The following is a 27,996-nucleotide window of genomic DNA, read 5'->3' as shown; positions in this document are numbered from 1 at the left end:
TTATTGCAAATGACAGGAAATAATTCCTATGAGAGATCTTCTTATTAATTTTCTTATTTAAGTATGTGTATAGTAGCGAATATAACTTTTCCAACCCTTTGCGGCCGTATGTCTACTCTCAGCCATCAAAGCAATTTATTTATCTTTTTTCATCTCTTTTATTTTTACATAAAATTAAAACATATTATTGTGTTACATATGTCTAAACATTAAAACGGAGTTAATAAATCTTGTTTTTCCTTCACTTATTATTGTTGTCTTATTACTGCTCACTGAAAGAAAATTAATTACGTATAAATTTAATACGACCGCAAAGAGTTAAAACTGGACCGAAAGAATCGATTGTTTTTAAGATGTTAGATGGACTAGATTACTAGAATATGTGGAAAAAATTGTTTCACAAATAAATAAAACAATCGTGTTTTCCGACATTTTTATCTTAGCAGATGACAAAAATTCAAATAAAGCAATCTGCTAAGTCTCGGTGACTTGTAGGGTATCCTAAAAATGTCTAACAGTTGGTAAATGAGCGGTTCCTGAGGACATTTGGAGTAACTTTTTCCTTTACAAAAATTTTCTTCGAGGCGTCGTTAACGAGTTATTAACGAAAAACATTGACAAATGTTAGACGAGCTTTCTCGCCTCATTTCCCTATTGTGTGTGAATTTTGGAACATCCTATATATGCAGTAATGTCATATCTACTGCTGGCTAAATCATAACGTCACTGGCGCATGGTCGTCCGGCTTGAGAAATTCAATGTCATATAACGAAATAATCAATTTTTTCAAATTGGTGATTATTCAATTTGCATTGCTTATATGTAATATTTTAGTAACTATAAACATTTCAAGTTGAATGTTTCGAGAGTGGAATATTTCGTCTGACGAAACTCCTCACCTTTTTCGAGATGTCCTGTTTATTGTGTTCCATATTTTTGTTCAGTCTTTTTATGTTACAAAGATCACTAATAAAAAATCACATCCTAATAAAAAATCACATATCTTTTTAGCTATTACTAACAATAACACATATAAAAGTAACCCTAATTGATACGTGACAAATTTAAAAAATTCTCTTTATTTAACAGCGGATATTTTTTGAACTGCAACAGTCTTTGTGTTCTAGCACAAAGAGAATATTTTTTATGCAGCTTATTTTAAACAACTATGGGAAGATCATCTCCCTACAGAAATCAATGTGGAAGTTAGAATTGTTTAAAGTCGACCGCGTCGCGCATCGTTCTCGGGTGCGCTCGGTTGAAGATATTCCATAAAAGGTTACAAGTATGAAATATAAATCTGAAATACATATTTAGAAAGTAAAAAGTTTATATACTTTACATAAGTTATGTTAGTTAGTTATATCATATTATAGTTAAGTTATATTATAGTTATATACAGTTTATATAATTGCATTTAAACAATTTCTTTTTAAATCGCAAATAGCAATGAAAATTTACTGGAATTTTTTGTTTAATAAATGTAAGAAATATTTGATCATTAGTAGCTAAAAATAACTATTTCTTAATTATTTCTAGTCAAGTTATCATTGCAATATCTCTAATGGTTCAAAAGTTATAACTTGTCGCTGAATTCTCCAAACCGGAGAACTGTGCGGTGTTCGGATCACGTGAAGAGGTAAGAAGTGGGAGAAAGACTTAGCGACTTCACAAACGTGATCTTATCATTTTTGATATTAATACATAGTATTATCTTCCGGTGCTCTGCAATTTCAGCGCGAATTCACGAAGACGAGTAAATTTCTCTCTAAAATTGAATATCGCATAAACTTCCGTAGCCTAGTTACCCCGCCCAAAAAACCATTAAAATATTCGAATTGTAAAAACACGGAACTCGCCTGCAGGAAATTACGAGCAAACCCATTTCCAAGGCAGCGCATTGTAATCAAGCAACGACCTATTCGTCACATGTGCCTGGTAGACGACCGTGTCGTAGAAGCGTCGGTACCAGGCGTCTTTCTCTCAGCTGCGCCGTTTCGATTATATTTAGCCGGAGTATTACGCGGTGCTTATTTAAAGAAACGGGAAGAACGACTCCCCCTTTTTTCCTCCGTCTCACTTCCTCCTTATCGTTCTCTCTCTTCCTTCCCTTCATTCTCTCCCTTCTTCTCTTTTACTCGTCTTTCTTCCGTTCTACCTATCGGCGCGTTCTCCACCTCTGTCACGGACGCGCGCCCCCTTTCCGCTTTCTCTTTTCCTCGTGGGTCCCGCGGAATCGGAGCGATTTCTTTGTCGACTGGACCGTATTCGCGGCATTCTTCGGCGATGCGTTGCCTCTTGTTCCGCGACGAAGTAAATTTTAGTTACACCTAGCACTCTCTTTCCCGCCCGCATTCTGTGTACTACGTTTTATCTCTTCCTTCCTTCTATCTTCTCCCTCTGTCTCTCAATCTCTTTTCCTTTCGCTTCCTATTGCTTTTTTTTCGTCCTTTTTTATTCCTACTTTCTCTCGCTTCCTTGAGCTCTTATTTTGTTCATTAATTCTTGTTATGTTTCTCTTTTTCTTTTTCTCGTTCTGTCTCTCTATTTCTTTTGTCCCCTCTATTTCTACTTTCTTTTGTTCTCGTTATGTCTTCCTTATTCTCATCTTCTCTTTTTGTTTCTTTCACTTGTTCTCTTTGTCTCTTTTTTCTCCTGTTCTCTTCCTCCCTTGTTCTCTCGTTCTCTTTCTGTCTCTTCTTCTCTTGATCTCACTCTCTCTTTCTCTCTTTATAACACTTTTGTTTCTCTTAATCTGTCTTAACTTATTACGTATTAACTATTTCGTACCTCTTCATCTCTTTTTTTTAATTTTCTTTCTGCCCCTCTTTCTAACTCATACGTTTATCTCTCTCACTCTTTCCCTCTATTTCGTTCATTCTCTCTACCTCTATTTTTCTTTATTTCTCTCATTCCGTCTGTCTCTCGTTCTCCTTATTTCTCTTTATCTCTCCAGCTCTCTTTCTCTCTATCTCACTTTCTCTTTATTTTTCTCATTTTCTCTCTTTCTCTCGTTCTCTCTATCGTTTACTCTCTCTTATTCTCCCTCTCCCACCATCTCTCTCTCCCTCGCAAGAATGGAATCCACACGCTGCGCCGTGCTTACCCCTTTGTGCTTTCCCGATTCCAAACCTCTATTCACTACTCTACGCTGCGCGGAGTCTGCAGCACCTCTGCAGCAACTCTACAACACCGCACACCACCGCCAGCCGGCATTCCACGTTCCGCGCGACTCGATGGAACGGTCACGATTGTCCTTTTCGGGGACTACGCGTGTAGACTGTTTAATCGATGCGAGAGCGAGCTTACGAAGCCATAAGTGCATACGGTTCGCCCGGAATCCGACCCTCCATGGATGAAAATTTTCCTTCCATTCTCGTCGCATTTTCGAAATAGAGTGGGCTCCGATACAACGACGTACATAATGCGTAACGCGTTGTTCTAGTTCGCGTTCTATCGGAAATCGTGTCATAACGCGATGCGCCTTTGATTCGATTTTAGATCTGCGGTGCGCACAAAGACAATTGACACTGGAACTAGCAAGCTCAAAAAGCGACTAGATTGGTTTTTCTGAAATTTTGTACAATTTCTATTATAATAAATAGTTAAATGAAGAAGTTTACTGAAAAGGTATTAACCCCTTACACTATAATAACGAGTCAGGCTCGTGATACAAATTTTACACGAGATCTACTAAATATGAATATTATTAATTTTTTCTAAATCGGGATAAAAATTAATTCTCCTGTTATCAAAGTCTGAAAACGAAAATAAATAAAGATAATACAAGAAACGAAAACTGTCTGGTCCTAATATGGAAATTATTAGCGACAAATAAGTGTTGACCAGCACAGCATAAAAGTAATCGTAGTGCAAAGGGTTAAAAGAAAGCGTAAATCTGTAATTCAGAGACTTTGTCTTAAATGCGTTTATTTTTCTTTGTATCCTTTTATAAACACTGTATTTTATTATTAAAAATAAATGTAAATTGGAGCTGCTTGATAGAGTTATGTACTATCAGTAGTTTCTTGAAATTACGTGACGCAAAGTTTTTGTTCTCCCCAACAATTTTGATGATTTTTGAATACGTTATAAAGGTATAACGATATTGTTATCAATTTTTAGTTTCTGAGATACAATAAATTCTCTCCAATTGTTCACCAACCTGTAAACAAAAATGGACATTTTGCTGTGAGTTTAAATATATAAAATCGAGAATATTTGTGTCTCGATTTTATAATTGTTGATAATCGACGACTATAAAAACTAGCTGCGAGTTTCGATTAATCGTATCATCTTTTCCTAAATTGTCCATTTATGTTTCTTTACTCTATTGCGAAAACAATATTATTAACATGTGATGTTGTTAACATTAACAAAAAACACTGATCAATGAGAGGCGAGCTCGACTGACAATCGGCCAATGTTTTCGACAATTAAACAATTCGTTTTACTTATATCGCAATTCTTAATACTTTGCAATTATACAATTGGTAAAAAAATATTTGCACACCTTTTTTAAAGAATAATTTTTTTTATAATTAAGCTGAACGATCTACATTCTTTATAGATGCTAGAGAGATTAGTTTACTAGATAATGGCTAAAAAATTATTTTTAAAATTTGTAATTTGTCCTCATGATAGCAGAATTAAAAAATGCTGTCTCTTCAACTCTTTTATCCGAGCTCATAACAATGATTTAAAAAATGCATTGCGCAGACCCTGGCGACTAATATACGTGCTAAAAAATTCATTAGATCGATAAATCCTCTTTTATTTACATACTGATATTATTTTCACAAATTTCTTGAATAGAATAACAAAAAATACAAAATTTATTTAAATATTAAATAAAAGTGCAGAAGTTATAACGTTACAAGTATATAACTATATGATTTTGAAAGTAAAGTAGTAAAATGCACTGCTTAATAATTTAAAAATGTAAATCAAAAAATATTATTTTACTATTAATATTTACAAATATTCATCCAGTTATTATGATGATAATAGAAACGCATAAAAGCAGACAACGATCCTCCATGCCCTAATACCAGAAAATTTAACGCCGAGAATTTTAAATTTCTTCGAACAAAGCGGCAGCGTTTAAGTGGGCAATCAAATAGCAATAAAGTTAAATTTAGATTTTACTTTCTGCTTAACAATGGACCTATTCCGATCGGGAATAATAAATTCCCGTCTATTTCGAGAATTCTTGAAAAATCGTGGACCAGAACGATCGTTCACACTCTTTCGATGCCAGGGACCGCTCCATTGTAATAAGTAGAAATGCTTTTCGACGCGTCAGTTGCGGTGGCCGTTAACGGAAAAGAAAAATAGAAAACCAAAGCGAAAGTATTCATCTTAATTAAATTCCTCGCACGTCCAGTTACAACGGTTCGCCGAGTTTCATATTACTCGAAAAATGTCGATTTATTGGAGTGACGTATCGCGCGCAATTCCTCTTTTCTGTCACAGTTACCGCGCGAGCCATGTCCACATGCAACACATAATACGTAACATGTAACATTTTCGCAGGATTTTAACTGCCCCGACGGAAACCCTGTGTCTCAGCGAATAAATTTAGTGGCAGCTTTAAGCTGTTATACCGGGTGACCCGTTTAACTTTTGCAATTTGATTTTTCTTGTAAGCTGTGTGCTGCATAAAAGAATGTCCCGAACGAAAGATATTTGATCTGAGAAAGATTATACAAGGCAACAATTATTTTTCTTTTGTTATTTTCCTCGTTTATTGAAATATGACGGTGGCCTCAGGTTTTTCAACTGTAATGAATAAAATGTAATCATGCCATCAGAAAGTTTATTAAATACGGAATAAAAAACTATTAAGATGAAAAAGTTCAGGAGTCAATGTTTGTCAAGATACTCTTCAGTTAATTTTTAATGTAAGAACCGCTCAAAATATTGGCTATTACAATGAATGTATGTGATTAAACAATGCGAATGATACATGTGTAAATGTTACATATTTTATGGGGTGACCTACATATATTGATAGGATAGGAAAATAGTAAAAATGAATCGTTGTCTTGTACGATCCCTTTTATACGAAATATCTTTCGTTCGAGACATTTTTTTATGCAACAGGTAGTGTACTAGAAAATTAAAGTGAAAAAGTTAAATGATTCACCTTGTATATTGCTAGACGAATTTAGAGAATATTTAGAGAAACAGGTGAGACTTACACTCCTGACATGATGTATTAAATATATGGTTTCATTCAATATTTTTTTTGTTCAAATAAAGGTTTGCTAGGAAACATCTGCTATTTTACACTATTTTTTCCTAGAGGATTTCATTCAAAGATTTCCAATTTTTCTTACAATGACTGCAAAATTAATTTGACGAGAACGGGTACAGTCACTTATTGAAATATTCAGACATAAATATTATTTATTTAATTATTTTCTGCCAAACAGTCTTCATAGTTTCATCAATATTAAAACAAACAAAGGTTTTGTGTTGCATTTAACATTATTTCTACCAATTATTGGTACCTATTTTTATCAAATTAATTTTATACTCATTAAAATTGGATTATTCAGTTGTACAAAGGTTATAACATTTAAACAAATACATTTAAATTATCAAATTGAAGATTTCATTAAATCTATTTGGTAAAAGTAGAGTCAAATTAAAATTGTAAATGGTGTTTTTTTTACCATTTTCATAAAAATAATGTTAATACTCTACTTCCGTGTTCCCGTCACTATGACAATAAGATAAATTAATTGAACTACACTTTGTAATTTTGAATAGGTGTATTCAGAGATGGGCAGTAATTGTGATAATTTTTGTAATTGATTATGAAAAGTAATCATGATAATCATAATCATTAATGAATTAATTATTAGTGGAAATAAATCAGTAATCATGATTATATTTGGTAACCTGTATCTATTTTTTGATAATCTAGGACAATTAATTTATCCTTTTAATCAGATTTTCTAAAAACTATCCAGTTTATTGATTTGATCATTTATTAATTTCATACCCTAGTTTATGTACAATGCAGAAAATAAAATTTTCGGTTCACTTAACAACATTGAATAACTATACAAAATTAAATATCACTCTTAAATTAACGTTCAAAAATCTATTTACATTGAACGAACAACAAAATGTTACAGTTCGAAATTATTAGTTTCTTTATTGATAGTTTTGTGTTATTTAAATAAAATCGTACAAGTTGAGGCATTATTAAGTTTCATTTATAGCACAGTATATGTACATATGACACATTAATTATTATATAAGTTGGATACGTTCCATCGATAGAACCGGACGATAGAATGAAATACTTTTGCTGATTTAAAACGAATCGAAACATTTCTCGAAGGAACTATTTATGTCAGCAGTCGTTTAACTCTTGTTCGGGAACGCGCTATTAAATTTATTTAATTGTTGGTAGAGCGCAGAGGCGAATCAATTTTACGTAAACTGCTCTCAGTTCCAATTGCGAACGCAATTGTTAAATTTAGCGCATTAAGTGGAATATATTTAAAACGCTGATTCCCGTTACAAAACCATTCGCGTACCATTTAAGCATCGTCAGGCATATTTCAGTTGGTGCGTTTCAAATATTTCGTCTGACATATTCTCTCAACTACGTCATCCTATACTTCTTAAAATTTTGTACAGCTTTATGAGCGCAAATTCGTTACCACATCGTACCAGAATCTTGTTGAACATTATTTTTACCAAACCAGTCGAAAAAAGTCTTTGAAAATGTTAAGTTACCACTATTTTTATCGAAGTCGTCAACCGATACCTTCTGACGCTTTGACACAATTTTTACTAAAGAGGTCAAAAGACACGTTTTATATTTTTAACTTGATTAAAAATTTTTATTAAGAAAGTCAATAACACCTTTCAATTTTTTTTTACACTATTTATTTTTAAAGGATCTAGAGACGTGTTTTAAATTTCCAATATGACACTCTTTTTATTAAAAGGTTCAAAGGAAATGTTTCATGATCTTATTTGATACCACTTTTACCAACGGATGACAAAATACACTTTAATAAATTTTATGTTTCATTATTTCTATGAAACTGATCAAAACACTTCGTTTAAAACTACTATTTGTCATTATCTGTATTAAAGAAGTTAAAAGTTCTATTTTATAAAAATTAACTTTCTAATTTAATATTATTGTTATTAAAGCAGTCTAAAGGTACCTTTTAAAATTTTAATTTGTCACCACTTTCACCAAAAGTGTCTAAGTACGTCTTTCAAACTTATGATTTTAATGTGACAGAACTTGTAGCAAAATATTTCAAGAAAACACATTTAAAAATTTTAATGTAGCATTATCTTAAGAAGCTTTTCTAATATAGTTTTCTAAAAGTTTACTGTAAAATTTGATAGTTACCGATACGTCGACATTCATGTAACATTTATGCGAGGATTATAATTTTCCACTTCCTTCATTATTATACTAATTCGAACATGTTCTATTTACAATAAACGAAAAGAAGACCAGGATGTCGACTTTTTCGAGCAGGATAAAGTCGTATGAATTTATTAGCCGTAAAATAAATTTATGCTGCGAGATACAAAATAAAATTACTAATGAAAACACCGAAGCGAAGAAGGAAGTAACTAAACAATGGAATGATTGTGTAGAATACATAGTGCATTTCTGAATGTTGGGTGCAACGTAACAGTACCAAGAGATTTTTCGCCTATTGTGCGGTACGGTACATTATTCTAGAAAAATGAATACGATAAAAATAGATGTGGAGAGAACAATCATAAAAAACAAATTATTAAAATCACATACACAGGGTGTCTTCAAATTGTGTTACTTCCGGGAAATGAGGAGTTTCTTAAGTCGTTTGAAATAATTGTTTCCTTAGCCAACTAAGTTTCCTCTTTGATCAGTGTTTTTCGTTATTAATCCGTAAACAAAGCCGCGGTAACATAATTTTTGATCAACCTCCGTAAAGCATAATTATAAATGTCAAATTAATAAGGTAATAATGCATATCAAAAGTATAATGAAAAATGACAATACGAAATAAGCAGTTATTTGGATTTGTATGTTGCAGATTTTATTTTATACGTAGCTTAATCACAGAAGATGATCGAAACTCTGATAACCAAAAGCTCGGTTAAATGAAACGCTTACACGAACGAACCACTTCATGTAAGTAGAATATCGAAAAATATTCGGTAGGTATTTTTGCAGCGATCCATTTCGTACGTAAACAACCTCGGCAGCCGGAGTTGGAATTTCATGAAATCTTTCGATAACCAATGGAGATAACCAAAAACGTTGAATATTAAAATTGTTTACCTTTTTATACGATACACGGTAACGTAAGTGAAACGTTCGAGTCTGCAGAGATGGATTAATAGCAATTTTAACAGAAATCCAGTAAATTGTGTTCAATTATTTCTCGACTTGTAAACAGAAATATTTAGGTGACTTCGGAATACAGGTTACAATTATTTATGTTTCGGCGGTACGTTTCTATAGTTGACGATTATCAACACAACTATAGAAACGTGGCGCGAGAATCCAATAACCATATTCCCTCTTTCCAAATTGTTCATTGTTGTTTATAAGCTAGCAACTCCAAACATTGGCGATTAAAATCGATTATTATATCGATTTATTTGTTACCGTAATTGTCAGTGTTTGGAGTTTTCAGATTATAAACAAAAGTGAACAATATAATATATAAGCCTATAAAGAAATGAACTCTTATATTGATTATATTCATACCGAACTATAATACTTCCAGATAAGATTCCAATTATTAAGATTCCAATTATACAATTGTATAATTGGAATCTTAATTTCAATATTGTTTATAGAGAGCATCGAGGGGCATACGATTACATTATTAATTTAAATATCATAAGAATGAATAAAAACTTCTTCGATTAGACACTTTAATTAATAATCGAAAATGTTACTTTAAATCAGAAATGATCATTATTCGGATTGTTTCTAATAAATATTTATCAAAGATAATTATCCAAATGAATTTCTTATATATATACTTACAGTCTAATCTGTGTATTTTAATAATTAATAATACAATTAAATAAAGCACGAAACATCCGCAGATGCAACTATAATGGTGCGTCGTGCCTAAGAGGTTAAATCGACTACGATCGAAGCTTCTCCGTTACAATGATCTCTCGAAACTTGATAAACCACACTTTTTAGCCATTTCATCAAACAGAAACGAGGAACAAGTTCGGTTCTGCAGAGTCCACTTGTATTACTGCAAAGGGGGATAGCATATATTTCATTCGAAGCTCAATAGAGTGAATAAAAAAACCCTATATCAAAGTTTGAGGAAACATTGCAAAGGAGATATAACTCGTATAAGTTACAGAAAAACAATAATATAATTGACTTTGTAGATATATATTGTTTTATTGAATTATTATTCCTTTCTTTTTTTTTTAAATAATATCATATGTATTAAATCATACATATACGTATAAATTATACTAAATACTTTAGTACGGATGATTTAGTCACGTTTTTACAATTTTGTTATAGGATTATTTATCTAAAACTCATTACAAAAATTGAAACATAATAATTAGATCAGTGTACAGAAATTAACACAGATTATACATACCAGTGTACAGGAAATAATATACGATAGTTAAAAAAGTTCCAGTAATTGACACACATCAATTAACATTTCATATTTTCAAGGACTCGATAATTCGCTCAGAAACAATTTTGTACATTTTGTTAAACATTTTATGTTCTTTATATAATTGTATAATGAATGAATTTGTACTTATACAAAACTGAAAATTATGAACGTTACTTTATTGGTAACAATAATGAGAGTAGAACGGGTCGCATATCATAAACGTACTCAACATTGATTAGTCTCGGTTCTACTGATAACATCGAATTATGCCCGCATTATGCATGCATATACATATATGGTAACGTATGCATTTCCTCCTATTATGGAACTCGCCTCACATTTCACTACATTTGCAGAGGACACGTTTTTGAAATATTTCAAAAACTGCAGAAATGTCAACAGGTCGTACGTGTATAGTATATTTCAAGAGACTCGTAAATACTAAATGTACAAATTACGCGTAACAGTTTGCAAGAATAATATTATTGGCATTATTTTTAATATAAAACTCCAGAGTGCTCTGTATTAGCATACGATGTATTATAAATAAACTACAGTTTTATGCATTTATAAGATAATATTACAAGAATTTTCATACTGAGATTTACATTACTCAGGTCTGCAAAAATTGATGAAGATAATTTCTATTTTGCATAACAAAATTAATTAAAGAAGTTAGAAATTAAAAAGTAGATACGCATTTTTACGTAGATATTATCTTAGATATTGTTTAAAATCCCAGATCTTAGATCTGGGTCTATTGTGACCCACGCTTGACTGTGTATATAACTCTTTCGTCAATAATGATAAAGATATCGAACATTGTAATAACACTCGAATGTAATAAACTGCAATTCAATAAAACACTGATAAATATTCGTAAGCTCTAAATATTTAGTTGAACTGTCATTCATAAAAAAATACTAATAAAAATTGCTACAAAAGAAATCTCCTTCCAAGAAGTTAATACTAAAAAATATTATGTGTTCAATTTATAAATCTTCCCCATTATATCTTGATAGAGAAGAAGAATGACTAAAGTAGAATAATAATATTAATATAATAATTCCATGTTAACGACATCATGCACATTTTATTCGAAATATCTTCGCATTCGATCGATAATTAATTTACGAGTCACTGTAGAGAACCACCCTGTATGTTTACACCCTAATAGATCTGGGACTGGGTGAATTTTCACCCGAGGGGCATACGAAGGGTTAATACCCGTTCGCTGAATATTCATTAGGGCCATTACGAATGCCATTAATGGACTTCCGGTAGGTAACGCGTCGGCGGATAGGAAAAAGACGAAACGACAATGTTGACTACTGACTCACCGAAACTCTTGGTCTGTATCCTTTTGTACATCTCCCCGCTGATCTTCCCATGGATCATCTTGAGCGTCGCTACTTGGTAATACTTCCAAAAGTTCCTCTCACTCTCCGTCGACTCCTGCGAGCTCCTACGCTCTTTAACGATACTGTCCGGGACCACGTCCTCGTCGTCCCTGCCGTCTGGCCTTCTCCACACGTGGCTCTCCTCGAGGTCACCGATGTAAATCCAGTCGCTACTCGTGTACGGCTCCACGTAGCTGTCCTCGTCTTCCCGACCTGTTATTTTCAAGGCAGAAACAGGGTGTCGTGCGTGAAAGGTTTTAACGAGATGTTCCGCTAAATTTGACAGTCCGATGGAACATGTAAAATGTAGAACGAGCGTCTTTGGAGAAGGGACCGTTTATACGTAGACTATAAACGTTCCCGCGAACGTACGAGGTGCACTTAGCCGAAACGAATTCATTACACTGTCCAGCAAATTCTACCTTTTTTCAAACATACGTTCACGAGCTACTGCTTGCAGCCCGCCGGAAATAGTAGCCGAGATAATGATAGTCCCAGGATCCCAATGAGGCATCTCAGCGAGACAAGTTTACAGCTATAAGTAATTCGCGGTTGATGAATTGCAAAATGGTATCGAAGAGGTGTGGTCTTACAAGGAGAGTGCCCCCAGGGGAGACGCTCCTTTTTTTTATGAGATTTGGTATAATGATAGAGCTTGCAGAGCTGAATCCAGTGATACATGGTTTTCAAAGTAGAGGGCGCATAAGTTTTGAGATATTTAATGATAAAATTGTTAATAAAAGGCGGGAAAGACGCGCAGAATTACGACGCCAGTAGTGTACAGCAGGGGGTAGGGAAAAGTCGTCGAGTCACGTTCGGGTAGGCCGGATCGAACCTTCCATCTTCCCTATTTTTTAATATTTCCGTGCTGGTCAGACCAATACCGTGCTAGAAATATTATGGAATATTAAGAATATTAAATATTAGTGAGAGGGCGTACGTAAGGTGACGTACACTGCATTGCGCCGTAATTTAGCGTATTTTTTTTGCCTATTATTAATAACTTTAACGTTAAATATCATAAAAACTATAAACCGTATACCCGTATATATTATTAATAATATGAAGTTTTGTCTGTAATTAATTAATTTACATATTAATTTCACACAAAATTGCAAAATTTTGTAATATCAATATTATAACTATATTATCATTATTAAAATTATTAAAATTATTAAGATTCTATTATTTAAATAATTATGTGTTTCACTAAATGCATTGTTACGGATCACCTTCTAGTAATAAAAACAAACAGAAGTGTTACTGCTATATAACACAAATGGGGTGAATCTACTACTATTTGGACAACTATACAGATCTAAATACAGCATTGTTATTTATTCTTATTTTTCGAAATGCCCGTCACTTTTTTAAGAAGTGAGAGTGCAAGAATAAATTATTGTATCGATCGCGGAGCTTTGTCTGGTCCACGCAATTAGGAAAATTGTTGCAATGCCATGACATATAGTTATTGAGCTATGGGTTTGAATTATTAATGGATGTTTAAGTTCACAAATAACTGGTGAAGTGTAAATATTGTTGATTAAAATTCGCTTTGAACGTTGTTGTAGAATGTTGTACTGAGATCTGATAGTGTAATCAATCTTCTTTAAGAAAATGCATAAGGACACCTTTTGAAATGGAATAATTTTTAAAAAAATTCGACCAAACAAGTTAAATCATTTTGAAACACAACAATACTTTCAGATAAACTCTGCGTTGCAATAGAGGGAAGACATGTGGAAAACTTACTGTGACAAAGAAGGTTTGTATTCAATAAAGACTCCTTGTTGATACCAGCTTTATAACATTTTCATATTATCAAATATTCTTAAATATAAAAGTCGATTTTCTGTTGAAATGAATAATTTTTGGGCCTATGATTTCACATTTTTTGCTCTTCTCGGTGATTACTACGAATTTTTAAAGTCTTGAACCATATCGAAAACCTAGTCTAATTCGAATCGTCACTTAATTACTCAATTTTTTATCACTAAACTAAATAAATAACTGACTAAATAAAAAGACTAATGGTTCATTCCACACGAAATCAATCACTTTTTCCCCTCTGAAATTTTGTTCAAACTGAAATATGACGTAATCCATATAATATTTAGGGAGGACGGGAGATTTATGTTCTTTCTAATTTTAAACTTGTTTAAAAAATACAAAACCTGATATTTAGAATTTTAGCCAATTTTTACGAAAATAAATTCTACTCAGAGATGTATTCTCCTTGGTTTGACTTTAAAAGGATTCATCTTTCTAATTAAATTTCGATCCAACAAGAAAATTGTTTTTAGAAACGTGAAAATTTTAAACAAATTTCTATTGTTTAAATACGACCAAGACATTTTTAAAAATTCGAGAAAAATATTGTAGCATTCCTTGGATTTTTCTGTATAAATATGTGCCTTCCGTACGGTGGTAACGCCGAATATGGCGGCGCACCCCATCGTACGTAAACGGACCGCGCGCTCCGCTGTGAGGGTCAGCGAACCGAATCACTGTCAACCCATATTATTCCAATAAAATCTAAAAACACAACTGGCAATTTTTACAGCCACGAGGATACCGAAATTTATATTCTCGTAAGAATTTTACTATACCACACTTGGCCGGTAGTAGTTTTTTTCATATTAATAATAGTTATCAATATTAACGTGTTTGTTCATTTAGTGTCCGTGGAAAAAAAGCGTTATGGTTCAATGGAAACCGTTGTCAAGGTGTGGAATTTTTCTATCAATGGGCGGGGAGTAAAGATGAAACAAGAAGGATGACAAGGATGGAATTAGTTCAACTCCTTTCACTACGACTCCTTTTACATTGCGTTGATTAGCACTTATTCGTCCTTAATATTTTCCTTAATAGGACCAGATAATTTCTGTTTCTTACATTGCCTTTATTTACTTCCGTTTCTATACTTTACTAACAAAGGAATTCAATTTAAATTCGATTTAAAAGAAGTAGATAATATTCATATTTAGCAGATGTTACATGAATTCTTTATCACGATTCTGACACGTTATTATAGTGCAAGGGGTTAAATGACGGGGCTAAGAGTTGTCTTTATTGGAGGAATAAGACTTGCATAAAATCTTTTTGTATAATATTTGTGTGAAACTATGGAAGCTCCTACTGTCAGTGATAGTTAATGCTGCAAAGCGAGCTTGTAAGCTAGCAGTCTAATGCTGCCGTTCTTCCTGACTTAAATAATCGAAAGCGATGTGTGAAAAGGGCGTCGTTGCTCATTCGGGTAAAGCTCGGGGTAGAAGTATTTGGTTCCCTAATGGCCTTTGTAAGCTTGTGTGCGGAGTATACTTTCTTACGAACTCATAACCTTTAACTCCATTATTTAAACTGATCCTATCCCTGTGATCCTTATATGGTCCATTCTTCTCCCTTCCAGATGCATTAAAAGCCCTCCACCTTCCCGCGGTTTCCATTAATACTTTGACGGTGAGTCATACGTGTCTGTTCCGTGAGACGGCGTGAATTTATTTATTTTGCTTATATTTCACAAAATAGATAATATAAAGTAGTTTTATGTACCATATACCTATATACCAATACTATGCACCTAACAATTATGTTATAATTAAATAATTATGTTCAGTTTTTTTAAATTTTGTGCGCCGCCTCGCAGAAAAAACCCCGAATATCGACGCCGACGTCCACGTGTTAAGCAATGGCGCTATTTCATGGATGCTGAAATTCTTCCGCGGATATAAATGATACTATCTTGCTAGCTGCGAAATTTGCTGAGTAAGTTGTTTTAGACACCGCCACAACAATATGGGTTGATAGTGTTTCGGTTCGTTAACCTTCACAGCGGAACTCCCGGTATGTTTACCTGCGACGTGAACACCGTTACCTTTGGCACTTCACTGTACTTTAATAAGCATCGCGCCATCTTATGGAAAACATACGTTTATAGAGAAAATTCCAAGAAACGTGACAGTGTTTTTCCCAAATTTTTGAAAACACAACCTCGACCTCTTATTTAAAACATAAGGATTCGTTTATGATTTACATATTTGTATAAACAATTCTCTAATCAGATCAAAATTTATTTAGAGAGGTGAATCCTTTCCAAGTAAATATAAGGAAAATACATCTCTATATGATCAATAGTTTCCAAAAACAAAAATTCCTAAGTAGAATCCATTTTGGGAAAAATGAGCTAAAATCGTAAATTTCAGGGCCGTATCTTTTTTAAAGAAATTCAAAATTTAAAACATCATAACTCCCCCGCTCTTTTTCAATAATATATTGACTACATCGTATTTCAGTTTCAACAAAGTCGTGAACATCAAGGAAAAAGAGGTGATCGATTTGGCGTGATGTGTTTCTTATTACAGCCCCTATTGTTAAATAATAGTTAAACGACGAAAATTCGTTATTCGCATATTACAGAAAATAATTGATTCTTCTCGTTTTAATTCTAAATAAATTAATCCTTTGCGCTTGAGTAGTAAGTCTGAGGTCCCACTAAAATTGTTCTATCATGTCCAAAGATCGTTTTTATGCCAATAAAGTTTAGATTTAAAGGATTATTAATAGTGGAACTGTTAGTATGAGACACAAGAATCAATTTCGTATGCATAAAAGTGCACTTTGTTACATAGAATGGAAATACTATGAACCAGAAAAGTTATTGCAGATTTATAGTTAAAATGGCTTCGAGTGCAAAGAGTTAAATTTTAATTTTTACTAAACAGAGATAATTCCAATAAAGAACTGATTTCAGCTTCAATTACGTAACGGTGCAAACGTAAACAAAAACAAAGTAAAAGCGTAGTATTCGGTATTGCGTATAGAAGAATTTTATTTAAATTTTAAGCACTTGGGTGTTTGGATATTATATAACTTCAGAAAGTAATAAAAGAAATTAAAAATCTCTATGTAAAGATAAATTTGTTTTAATCATTTTCCAAAATGTCATTGAAAAATATATGATTTTTGACAAGTTACGTTGTTTTTATATTGAATATGTATCTTCCATTGTCCTTTTTTTAGGACACAAACTTAATGATTTTCTAAAAAATAATTAAAACTTCCAAGCAAATAATAATTAAGAAAAACTGTAGTACAAGTCATATATTTTATATGTGATTCAAGTATTCCCGCAAGGTACCTAAGCCGTGCTGATTGGTACATATAATACTGTCATTAGCCATCCTATCGATATCCTCGTGTCTAAGCTAAGGCTCGCTAGATAACTTTACTGACGCGCCCTCCTGCGGGACCCGGACGAAACGCTTCCTATCCTTTTCTCTCTCCATCGTCGCATGTAGACACTCCTACGGTAGATTATCTGGTTAATTTCTCAAAAATGAGACTGCCAATATTATCAGAAAACTAAAAATAAATAATGATAATGATAACTTTAGTTATAATATGATAAGTTATAATATAAATTAGTTATAATATAAATTAGTTATAATTATAATAATTGTAATTATAATTATATCATAAAAATGTCCACACGGGGCTTTTATTTTAAATTTCCTTAGACTAATGTCATCGTTATCATTATTATTATTTATTTTCAATTTCTGATAATATTGGCAGTCTCATTTTCGAGATACTGTTTTTTATTTTTATTATTGATTTTTGAATTGATTTTTGAATTGTTGAACTTTCTGTAAATGCGTAGATAAATACTAAAATAATGAGGTTTTCCTTCTTCTCCTAACTCATGCCATACTTCATGTTTTATATTTCTGAAATACTAAATAATTAATACTAGATAAACTTATGATTGTCAAAATTCTATTTTAAGTCGTGATGTCACTTATGTCGAAAAATGGAAGCGTGTCGTTATCGAGCGAAGATACTGCTTCCATTAAGGAGAAATATGGGTGAATTTTCACTCGTGATTCGCATGAGGGTTAAAAAACCAAAGTTCATAGTCGACCGCAGAATGAAGAAAACTAATTAAAATCGCGATATTTTATCGTTTCGTGTACCAGTTGGGAGCAACGTTACTTCACAACATAAGCGGAACCAAGAAATTTCCGCGGAAGAAGATGAGAAGTAACAGAAACCGCGGGGCGAAACTTTCCCAAGCGACAGAGTAGGTAGCTGCCCTCAATTTTTCAATCCCGCCTTGTTACGTAACTTTTTACAAGAGCGACGGTTGCCCACCTTTATTATCCTCGTCCCGCAATACTTGGTACATCCATTTCACCGTATAACGCGCTTCCTGGTAGATATAAAAGTAGTTAATGAAGTTTATGCAGCAGAACTTCTTAAACGGCCTTTTTATGACGCACGGCATACAAGTCCTTATTAGAATGTGTTTTATGCGAGTTGCGGGAAACGGAGGGAACAGTTCTTCGCGAAACTTTCGAGGTGAAGAAGCTCCATGTTGAGGATAGAGACGGTTAACCCTTATGTCAATAACCAAAATTGTCAATGTTGCTGCACGAATGGGGTGCCCGTGTTTCTTTGATGCGACAATGTGCTGCTGTATTACGTTACTGTTTCATATAACTTTTATATAATTAGTAGGGGTGTAATAATTACTATTAATTACTATTCTAAAATAGAATCGGGCAGGCATTTCATTAACTTTCCCTGATTGTGTATCATCTGCTTCAAGTATTTTTCTATATACTTTTTCTTATATTATACTTGTTCATATACTAAACTATTATACTTATGTTTCGAAAAAATTTCTCGATTTACAAACACCCCTCAATTCGCTTTCAGTGTACTTTTTCGGGTACTCAAAATTCTCGAGGCTTAATCTCAAAAACATTCAACGTCTTTTAATTTGTATTTATTACCGCAATAGAATATTATTTTTATTATATGTTTGGAGAATGTCTGCGCTTCGCTACACTGCCTGTCTTCTTCCCCTATACCCTTATACCTGGATAACCTGGTTATTTAATAATATCTAAAACATAATAGTATCTATAACATTATTGTCCAATTTTAGTATTTTTCCCATACGAAATGGTAGATTTGAAATATTTTATCGGGAAGAGAAACAATTTTTAAGAGAATGTATTAAAGGATATTTGATTACTGATATAAGGGTTAAGGGGGATTTAGTTGCTTTAAACAGCTCATGCACTATGTGATAGATCGTAAATGGAGATCGTCTCGCGCAAAATTGTAATCCCCTTTCGCGACAAAGGGGGTAGTTAAAGTGTGATCTCGGTTTAATGATTTTCAATCGATTTCTCTTGTTTAAATTCATGCAACAATTTTGAAAAACTATAATATGTCGCAGTTTTGAATGTACATTTTTGAGAATTTGAGATTCAGATCAAGAAGTGAACGTGAAATACTCTAATTACGATTTCAAATTTCCGCAAATCGAAACAATGGAATCGAAAAGGAAGAGCTCGCAGAAGACGAATATATTTTTTTCAAATATTTCGGTACTTGAAAAGGAATCTTTGGAAAATAAAAATATGTTCGTTTTCTGTATAACTATACGATATCTTTTTTAATGCGAAAAAAAATTTATTGGAACTCATATATTCTTCACGGGTACCAGAAAAAGCACGACTTTGTATCTTCTGTAGTGTCGGAGATGAAAATTCAAAAATGAAGACAATGTTCATAAAAATCACTAAAAACATCCACCTTGAACTTATAAATATTTTGAAATCATGGGAAAAATATTGTGCTACTGACGGTTTGATGCTCGGCTAAAGTAAAATTTAAGTACGAAATCATAGCTGTCATTGTAGTCGTGCACGCTAAATACTTGGTTCGCATGTTTACAAATGACGATAGTTACACGGTTCGAATCCCGAATCGAGGATTTATACTATTCCTCCATTGGTTTTCGAATTTCAAACGGCATGTAAGACAATTAACCGCCCCCTCCCCCACTCCGTAGATCCACCATAGATCCACCAAACTCCTGCATGGTTGTTACATTCCTATTACTTCCATGTTAGTTTCATGCATGCAAAAATTAAACATCTCCGGGAGTGCACCAGCACACGCTGCAAAACGTTGACGTGTGCTGGCGTCATATTCGGAATATGTACTTTTTTTACTCTGGCATAACTTACAAAAATTCTAAAAATTTCGGAACATTGCTCATGATATTATTTTATTAGAGAATTAACACTCAACCTACCGAGCCCGAACAGTGGCTATGCGTTTTGCTTTAGAAGTATGGTAAGACTGGATTTATTTAGACTTTCTGCCACTTGTTTTACAATTTATGCTTCAATCGTGATATCCATTTAATAATTTCGTATGTAAAAGTCTTTACAATTTAAACAATTTTATAAGGAAAAGTGTGGAATCGGTCATTTTGACCGACTTGGCAGGTTTAGTGTTAATATGAATGTAGCGTAATATTTTTTTTCCTTGATTTATATTGGTTATTCATAATCGCGTTAACCACTAATCCTGCCAATTAACAACTGATTATGAAAATTAATGTTCTGATTCGTAAATTATCGTTCGCTTTGGTATGTTTTAAATGTGCCGGAAAATTGCACGATTTAATTTACCCTTTATCTACTACCCTTGCATTAAGAATGGACGAAAATTCAAAACAATAAAACCGAACTTGATTCCATTTGATAGAGCAAATGGATTTGAGTAATCGATTCAACCGAATACTCGAATGAAACAGAGTTGCTCGAACGAATCCGAGTAATCGAAAGAAATCGAGTCGCTCGAATAAAAATAAGCGGTTCGTTTATTTTATCGTTACCAGAGAAATTTTATTTCATGGCACTTGGAAATTTCGCATCTGGTAAAAACTTTAAAGCAATTCCGAAGTTTTCGTTGAGTGGCATGTTTATCTCGACGATAGTTGCCGAAAAGAAAATCTGGAAACTCTGAGAGCTTGCATTTGGAAATTAGAAAAATGATTGACCCTCTTCCCCACCTCCTTTCATTAATTACGTACAGCCTATGCAATATTTTCCATTGTCATAAAAATCGCTGAGATCGAGGTTTAAAGGTGATTGATTTTGTCTGGAATGGCATGGACACGTTATACTTAATTTAATTAATACAATCATTTGAACAATTAATACATTACAATATATTCTAATATCTACATTGTTATAAATTGTTTTCATTTGCTAATGGAATGTGTTTTAAATATTCTTCAAACACGGAAAAATGACTGGAATATTATTTTCGGTCTGCTCGTTACGCGTATATATTATTCACGTAATTATATAATAATGTAATTAATATACATGGACACAGTATGTACTTAGACAATCTACTTTTAATTTAATCGATTTTAATTTTTCAAATTACGCACATGCACGCTGTGTGCGCATATTGCGAATGTATATTGTCTATACGGAAATATGCCAACGTGTACTGTAGACTGTACAGTTTTTTTTTCAGACTGCTCGCTTCTACCCGAGCGATGCGGTTTGTTTTTATTATTCCGATCCGTTCAAGCGACTCGTTTTCTTTCGATTGTTTGGATTTGTCGAAACTTTCTGGTTTCCTTTGTGTTGCTTGGTGTATTCAATTATTTAAATCGGATCGAAAACCGATTCTTCATTTCAGATTCGGATTACTTGAAAATTCTATGGAACCATTATTTCATTCGATTAGAATTGCAAGTTTCTTGCTTTTCATCTTTAATTGCGGAAGATACAACAAATGTCTTTTACGAAGATTTCCAGAAAAACAATTTAAAAGATTTTTAACGCCTTAGGTAAGGCGGGATTTTGGGCAAATAAAGTTTTTTATGACTAAATTACCATTTTTCTTAATATATATTCCTTTCGTATAGCTATATTATAGTATTAATTACATATATTCTTTTTTTAGTGTATTGTACGTACACGCTTTCACTTTAATCATTTACTTTAATAATTAATAGAACAATTGAGTAAAGCACGAAGCATTCACGAAAGCCATTATAGTGGCCCGTCGTGACTAAGAGGTTAAAATTTAGAATCTTTAAAACTTTCTTCAGAAAAGATCTGCAGCGCGTGATATGTATTATTAAAAAATAATGAATTATTCCTATCGGTATATTCGGATACCTGATAAACAGAAGAATTATGAAGTATTTTTGGCTAAACTATAAATACGCAATTTTATCGAAATAGGAGATTGTTAAATAGGGGGTTGACTAATAACAACAGAAAATGATCTGTATTAGTAACACAAATTTTTGCCAAATCTGCATTTCAAATAAATGAGAAATTGTTGTCCCATATTTGTGAAAATCAGAGTTTAGAACGACTGCGAAAATAATAGTTAATAACAATTACAACATAATGGTCTACCTAAATGTTTCTACCCAAATATCTCTTCTAATAGTGATATTATAAAACATTTTCTTCCATGAAATTTGACTGATGTCAAAAGACGAATGCAATGTAAGAAGTAGTTATTTTAACCTGCTGGATACGGCACGGCTGGATTTTATGCCAATGAAATTTTTCATCAGTAAATTACCATTTTTCTTAATATATAATTTGTTTTGGTATAGTTATATATAGTATTAGTTATACATATTCTTTTCTTAGTGTATTGTACATATACACTTTTACTTTAATCGCTTACTTTAATAACTAATAATACAAACGAAACATCCACAAAAACTACTATAATGGCGCGTCGTGCCTAAGAGGTTAAAGGTCACTGTCATCGAAGCTATAGTAGTTGCTCGCACACGACATGTTAAAAATTCTAGTGCAATAGTTTCACTATTAAACTTAATCGAACCCTTAACTTTCGATTGGACTAAATCGACTTTTATTGTACTCGCATTACAACTATACAAAATCTCTTTTTTTATATTCTTTATCCCGTAACAAGGGGCTGTTTTACCCGTATACGTGAATAAATTATTATCGTTAATATTATAATATTATTAATATATCAAGACTAAACATTTAAAATCATGGGAGCAGCAATGAAGTTGGTCCATCTCTCCTTCTTATACCATGGTTAACAATGACACATCCTATTTTCGATCAGTTTGAGACCGATGAGAAAACGTGGATTGAATTATAAGATAGAATTTGCTAGGACGATGTTTCATAATAGAATGATCACAGTACAATACTCCAAATAACGCTACGATCGTTAACCCCTTGCACTACGATTTCTTTCGCAACAACTTTGCTTGATACTTCTATATTACAAACAAATTCGTACGCGAGAAAGATAATTCATATTTTTGTATAACAATTTTTATTATTTAAACATTGATAATAGAGGAGTAGAATGACGAAAATTCATCATTTGTATATTACAGAAAATAATTTATTCTCGTTCTTTTAATTCTAGATATATGAAATTCTAATTTTTACCAAATAGAGATCATTTTAACCAAAGATGGTATAACTATAATCGTCACGGAAAAATACATGGTTTTTAACAAGTTACGTTAAGTAATGAATGGCGATGCAAAAAATTACCGGACAAATATGTGTTAACACGTTAAGCGTTGTTCCAGTCAAATATGGGGGACACTAATTTCTGACAAAGTTTGAAAATTCATTTTTATTACAATATATTTAAACAAACTGAATTTGACTAGAATGTTTCGAATGCAAAAAAGTTCTAATACCATCCCGTATGATAAATATTGGCCTTCTAGTTTCGCTTTAATTAAATTGCTTTCACCATGTGGGAATTTTAGTGGCTGATTGTCAGAGCTATATTATAGGCGATAATATAGCCCTGATAATACCCCTGATATAGCCATAATAATGTCAGGCCGATATTATAGGGCAAAGGGTTAACGTATCCAAATAAATCGTCTATTCAAAAGATATATCATCTATTCTGACCTGTGAGAATTTCCAAACTGACGTCCGTGCTCCTCGCGTGAAGCCTCTTTCTGCCCATTGCGCTCTCATCGATGGACCCTCTGCTCCCATGCCTCGTCGCAGCCCTCTCCTCGGATTTCGCTCTGACGTCCGATCTGCCCGCGCTGCTGCGCCGATGCCTCCTGTCGCCACGGTCCTCCGATCGGTACTTCTTGTCAAACTTCTTGTAAAGCCTATGCCCGGGCACGTACTTCGGCGTGGCCCTGTGCCCTTCCGGCGAGTCCGCGAAACCTGCCGGCGGTCGAACGATCTCTTCCGAGACCTCGGGGTGGAGCAACATGACGGCACGCACGATAGAGAAAAGAGGTAGATAGACCGACAGATAGAGAGACAAATCGATCTCAACTCCAGGCATTGTTTTTCTTTAAAGGCTACTTGGGATTCTAATCGCGTCATTTTATCTATAATTTAGCTCCTCTGCCACCGATGTCATCAACTTCTTCGCGACTGACGTGTCGCAGATATTTCGAATATGTCCGTGCTCGTCTTTGTTTTCTTTTTTACTCTTTGCTAATTTATACTATTGTGTGTCTTTTTTTCAGCAAGCTTTTGAGATTCATTGCCAAAGGAAAGTTAGCAAACCGATACTTCTCACTCCGATAGAAGACGCACGTTCCCGGAGGAAAAGATAGTACACGTATGCAGCCCTTTCGACAGATAAATTCAAACTCGTCTATTAAACGAAACACGTCTATTAACTCAACTATAAAAACGAAGCGCAAGGTTTCATTAGTAATATCTATTCTTCGTAAATTTCCTATTTTTGCGTAAAAATTGAAGGACGATTGGGGAGAATTTGCTATACAGAGGAACATACTGAATTGATACGCGCTGATTTTCGTGCTAATTTGGGAGACATATATGTCAGGTGTTGTATATATGACGAAAATCTCCTATTTGTTTAATTACTCACATCGCAAATGACAAACTCGTTGATTTATAATAATATTTGATAAGGTGCAGAAATTAAAAATCTATTTTATTCGGATTTCGTAGCCTGCACAAATATTCAAGAAAATAGATTGAATGTCGAATGGAATAATGAACAAACCTATATATTTTATAATCATATAAAGACATTGAAAATTACGTTGTGCGGCTGAATTCTTTATTAAAACATATTCAAATTTGCAATTTGTATATGTATAAAGTTCCTTACGAAGCTTGTATAAAGCTCTTTTTCAGCTTTTGTAGTTTTCAAAATATTCGACCAAATATGATTGCTATTATGTTAACAAATTATAATTTGTATACACCCTTTGAGGCAGTGGCGTCGGTTACTGTGAGGTGAGCAACTTCTGTGCGTTTGATTTGTTTTCGGGCATAGTTACTACAGATTCATTAAATAAGACATATTAACGCTTTACCGAACTGGTCGTTCGGCTGCAAACATTTTTATATTTTCACAACATCAGTATTAAACAATATTTATTTTATCTATTTACATATTTCTGTTTATATATTTATATAATTAATTCAGATCCATTTATATTTTTAAAAAATTATATAATAATATCTCAGTGATAGCAAATGATTGGTAGCTATGACAACCGATTTACAAACAACCGGTCGGTAAAGCGTTAAATTTGCTTATTCTTTCGTTTAGTTTATGTTTTAATAAAAATTGTAATATGTTTTATTCGATAAATACAAAGTCAATTACGTCAAAAATCAAAGGCATAGATGTTCGTCACTTCCTAGTAATCGGCTCCACTACCCTGTATAACATTTGGAGAATTCTGAATGTTTTCTTAGCACTATGTCATCCGGCGTCTCCACAATGGTCTAACGCGCACGGTACCGCTCAATATGGCGTAGAGTTCTGATGTTGTTTCGTTTAAGTAACAAAAGTTATACACCTCAACAAGTTTTTTATTTTTATAAGTACTTGTGCCCTTTCATCATGGCAGACGAAAGAGATGATACGATTATTCACGATGAATGCGCGGACAACTTGTCTGATGTTCCAATCGACTTATAGATATATATATATATATATATAGATCAAAAAAGTTTCACGTTTATTTGCATACGTATATTTTCGAAATTTTATGAAAGTAAGGAGACAGGATTGAAAATTCATGTGAACTAACGACAACATTAGTAAAACTTGACAATTTATAATCTCTTGATAACCTTAAAAACGGCCGGCGACGAGCGAAGTAATTTGTACGAGACGTGCGGACGGCAAAGTGTTAAGAATTCGAAACTCGCATACGCGTGGTATCTTTTTATCCAGGAACGCCGGTCGATGAACCATGGAAAAAGGGAAAGAAGAAGAAATTCAAGGCTGAAGCAACTAACTACACTATAAGCTACGTCATCTATTAGTTTGATACAACTACGAGATCTCAGATGAATTAAGTCTTTCTCAACTGTTACACAAGATCGATATCACTACCAACAGTGCTTCAAATACTTTGCTACCTGTCTGCGCTCGGTTTCGTATTTTCAAGCATTTACGTAATTCTTTCTACGACGAGAAAGAATTGAATTGATAATAAATGATGTACCTCTCTGCCGCAGTTATGGCACTGAGGGGTGGCGTGGGCGCTGGCAGTGAGTTGGTCCGCGCTCTCGCTGTAAAAGACACTGTCGCTGCCAGGACTGACAGACCTCAAAGACTCCGCTGAAAGAGCCTTTAATCTCGCTTCGGGGCTCTGCGCCTCGACAACCATGGTACGTTGTCCGTTGTGTCCCGGACTGTGTTGATAACGGCCTGGACTCAGCCTCGAACACACTATGTCGTCCGCCGCGCGTGATCTTCTCCGTGGCAGGCTACCTGTTATGGCCGCGTCCTTGTCCTAAATGGATTCAAGATAAAATGTTCTCATAACGCGTCGCAAACATTTTTTCTAGAGTGAATCGAAAATGTACACTGTACATACGCATCTTTGAACCGTGAAAGAATGATTCAGAATAGTCAGGTGCAGCATATCAGAAAGTGGGCTTAATTACGAACTTCACGTGTCAAAGGCGTCAAACTTGTGTGCATACACTCACACGCGAAAGTGTTTAAACGCTTATGCTTTTAACATTCAACTAATGAAATATATATGTTAAACTGAAGCATTCGATATGATAAAACAAATATAACAAAGGACGCGTCTTAAGACTGCGTAAGCAAAATTTGAAAATATTTCAACAATGTGTACCCTTTTTACGGTACATTTATCGTAAACACGTACCAGAAGTGGTTCATAAAAGTATTTGAACGGAATATTTAATAGTTATTTAAATTGAATGATTAAAGGTTTTAATAGAAAGTTAGCAAGCAGTGGTCAATGAGAGACGAGCTTGGCTGATGCTAAGTGCTAAAAAATAAATACTAAAAAATAAAATGCTAAAAAATAAAAAATTGCAGATTTCTCGAAAACATAAAACTGTACGATTTTCATATTAATTCTCTGTCAAGTTCACACCATAGGCAGTGCTTTTAATTTTTTCCAGAGTTTTCATTCAGGTGCATCATTGTTAACAAAACTAAAAACTGAGTTTTCGATCCAAAAATGTACTTATATAAGCTGCAAAAGTATTTCAATTTGGGAAAGACTGAATTTTATTGGTAAAGATTGAATTTGGACTGCGAGACCTGCATCAAAATAAAGACAAAAAAAAGTGTTAGTTCGTTTTTCACATAATCTAAGGTTTCATGTGTCTGATTTTTTCTGAAAGAGTTTTACGTCAGCTTTGTGTCGTCATATTCATTAAAATTAATACATGATCTCTCAATGTTCGACGTGTATCATTCCTAAGTTTAAACAAATTGTTTGTCACCAGAAGTTGCTTCAGCTAACTCAACGTGTATATCTATATTTAATAAATTACTCATTGTCAGCATCGGTTATATAACCACCTGCGCGATGCGTGCACTACCTGTTTCTCCGTTCATAATTAGCTTCAAGTTGCCGGGTAGACAGATTTTAATACTAAATCTACCGTGTCGGACAAAATGACCCCATTCCCGTATTCTATTTTAAAACTGTTGCCTCTTTCATAGGTACTTCTTCCATATATACATCATAATAGAAGTAACGAAAATACGATTTTCTCATTCTTACGCAATATCAGTCAGTCACTCTTAATGATCGGTAAGCTAAGAGTTAAAATCTAGGATACTTTATGTATTTGTTTTGTACGTAA

At 33.5% G+C, this 27,996-nt stretch overlaps 1 protein-coding gene across 1 annotated transcript in view; it reads right to left on the bottom strand.

The window, feature by feature from the left end:
- The window catches only part of LOC144467624 (uncharacterized), a 260,392-nt gene that overhangs the window by 75,177 nt on the left and 157,219 nt on the right, over positions 1-27,996 (bottom strand). The window contains exons 10-12 of the mRNA XM_078176514.1: positions 26,367-26,657; positions 23,815-24,115; positions 11,990-12,262 (exon numbers count right to left, since the gene is read on the bottom strand). Of these exons, the coding sequence (XP_078032640.1) occupies positions 11,990-12,262; positions 23,815-24,115; positions 26,367-26,657 (865 nt within the window). The remainder of the gene's footprint in view (positions 1-11,989; positions 12,263-23,814; positions 24,116-26,366; positions 26,658-27,996) is intronic.

This window comes from Augochlora pura, chromosome 3 (genome assembly GCF_028453695.1).
Source record: "Augochlora pura isolate Apur16 chromosome 3, APUR_v2.2.1, whole genome shotgun sequence".
In the NCBI taxonomy this organism is placed as follows: Eukaryota; Metazoa; Arthropoda; class Insecta; order Hymenoptera; family Halictidae; genus Augochlora; species Augochlora pura.
The sequence above is the reverse complement of the archived record's forward strand: the minus strand, read 5'-3'. Positions and strand labels throughout refer to the sequence as shown.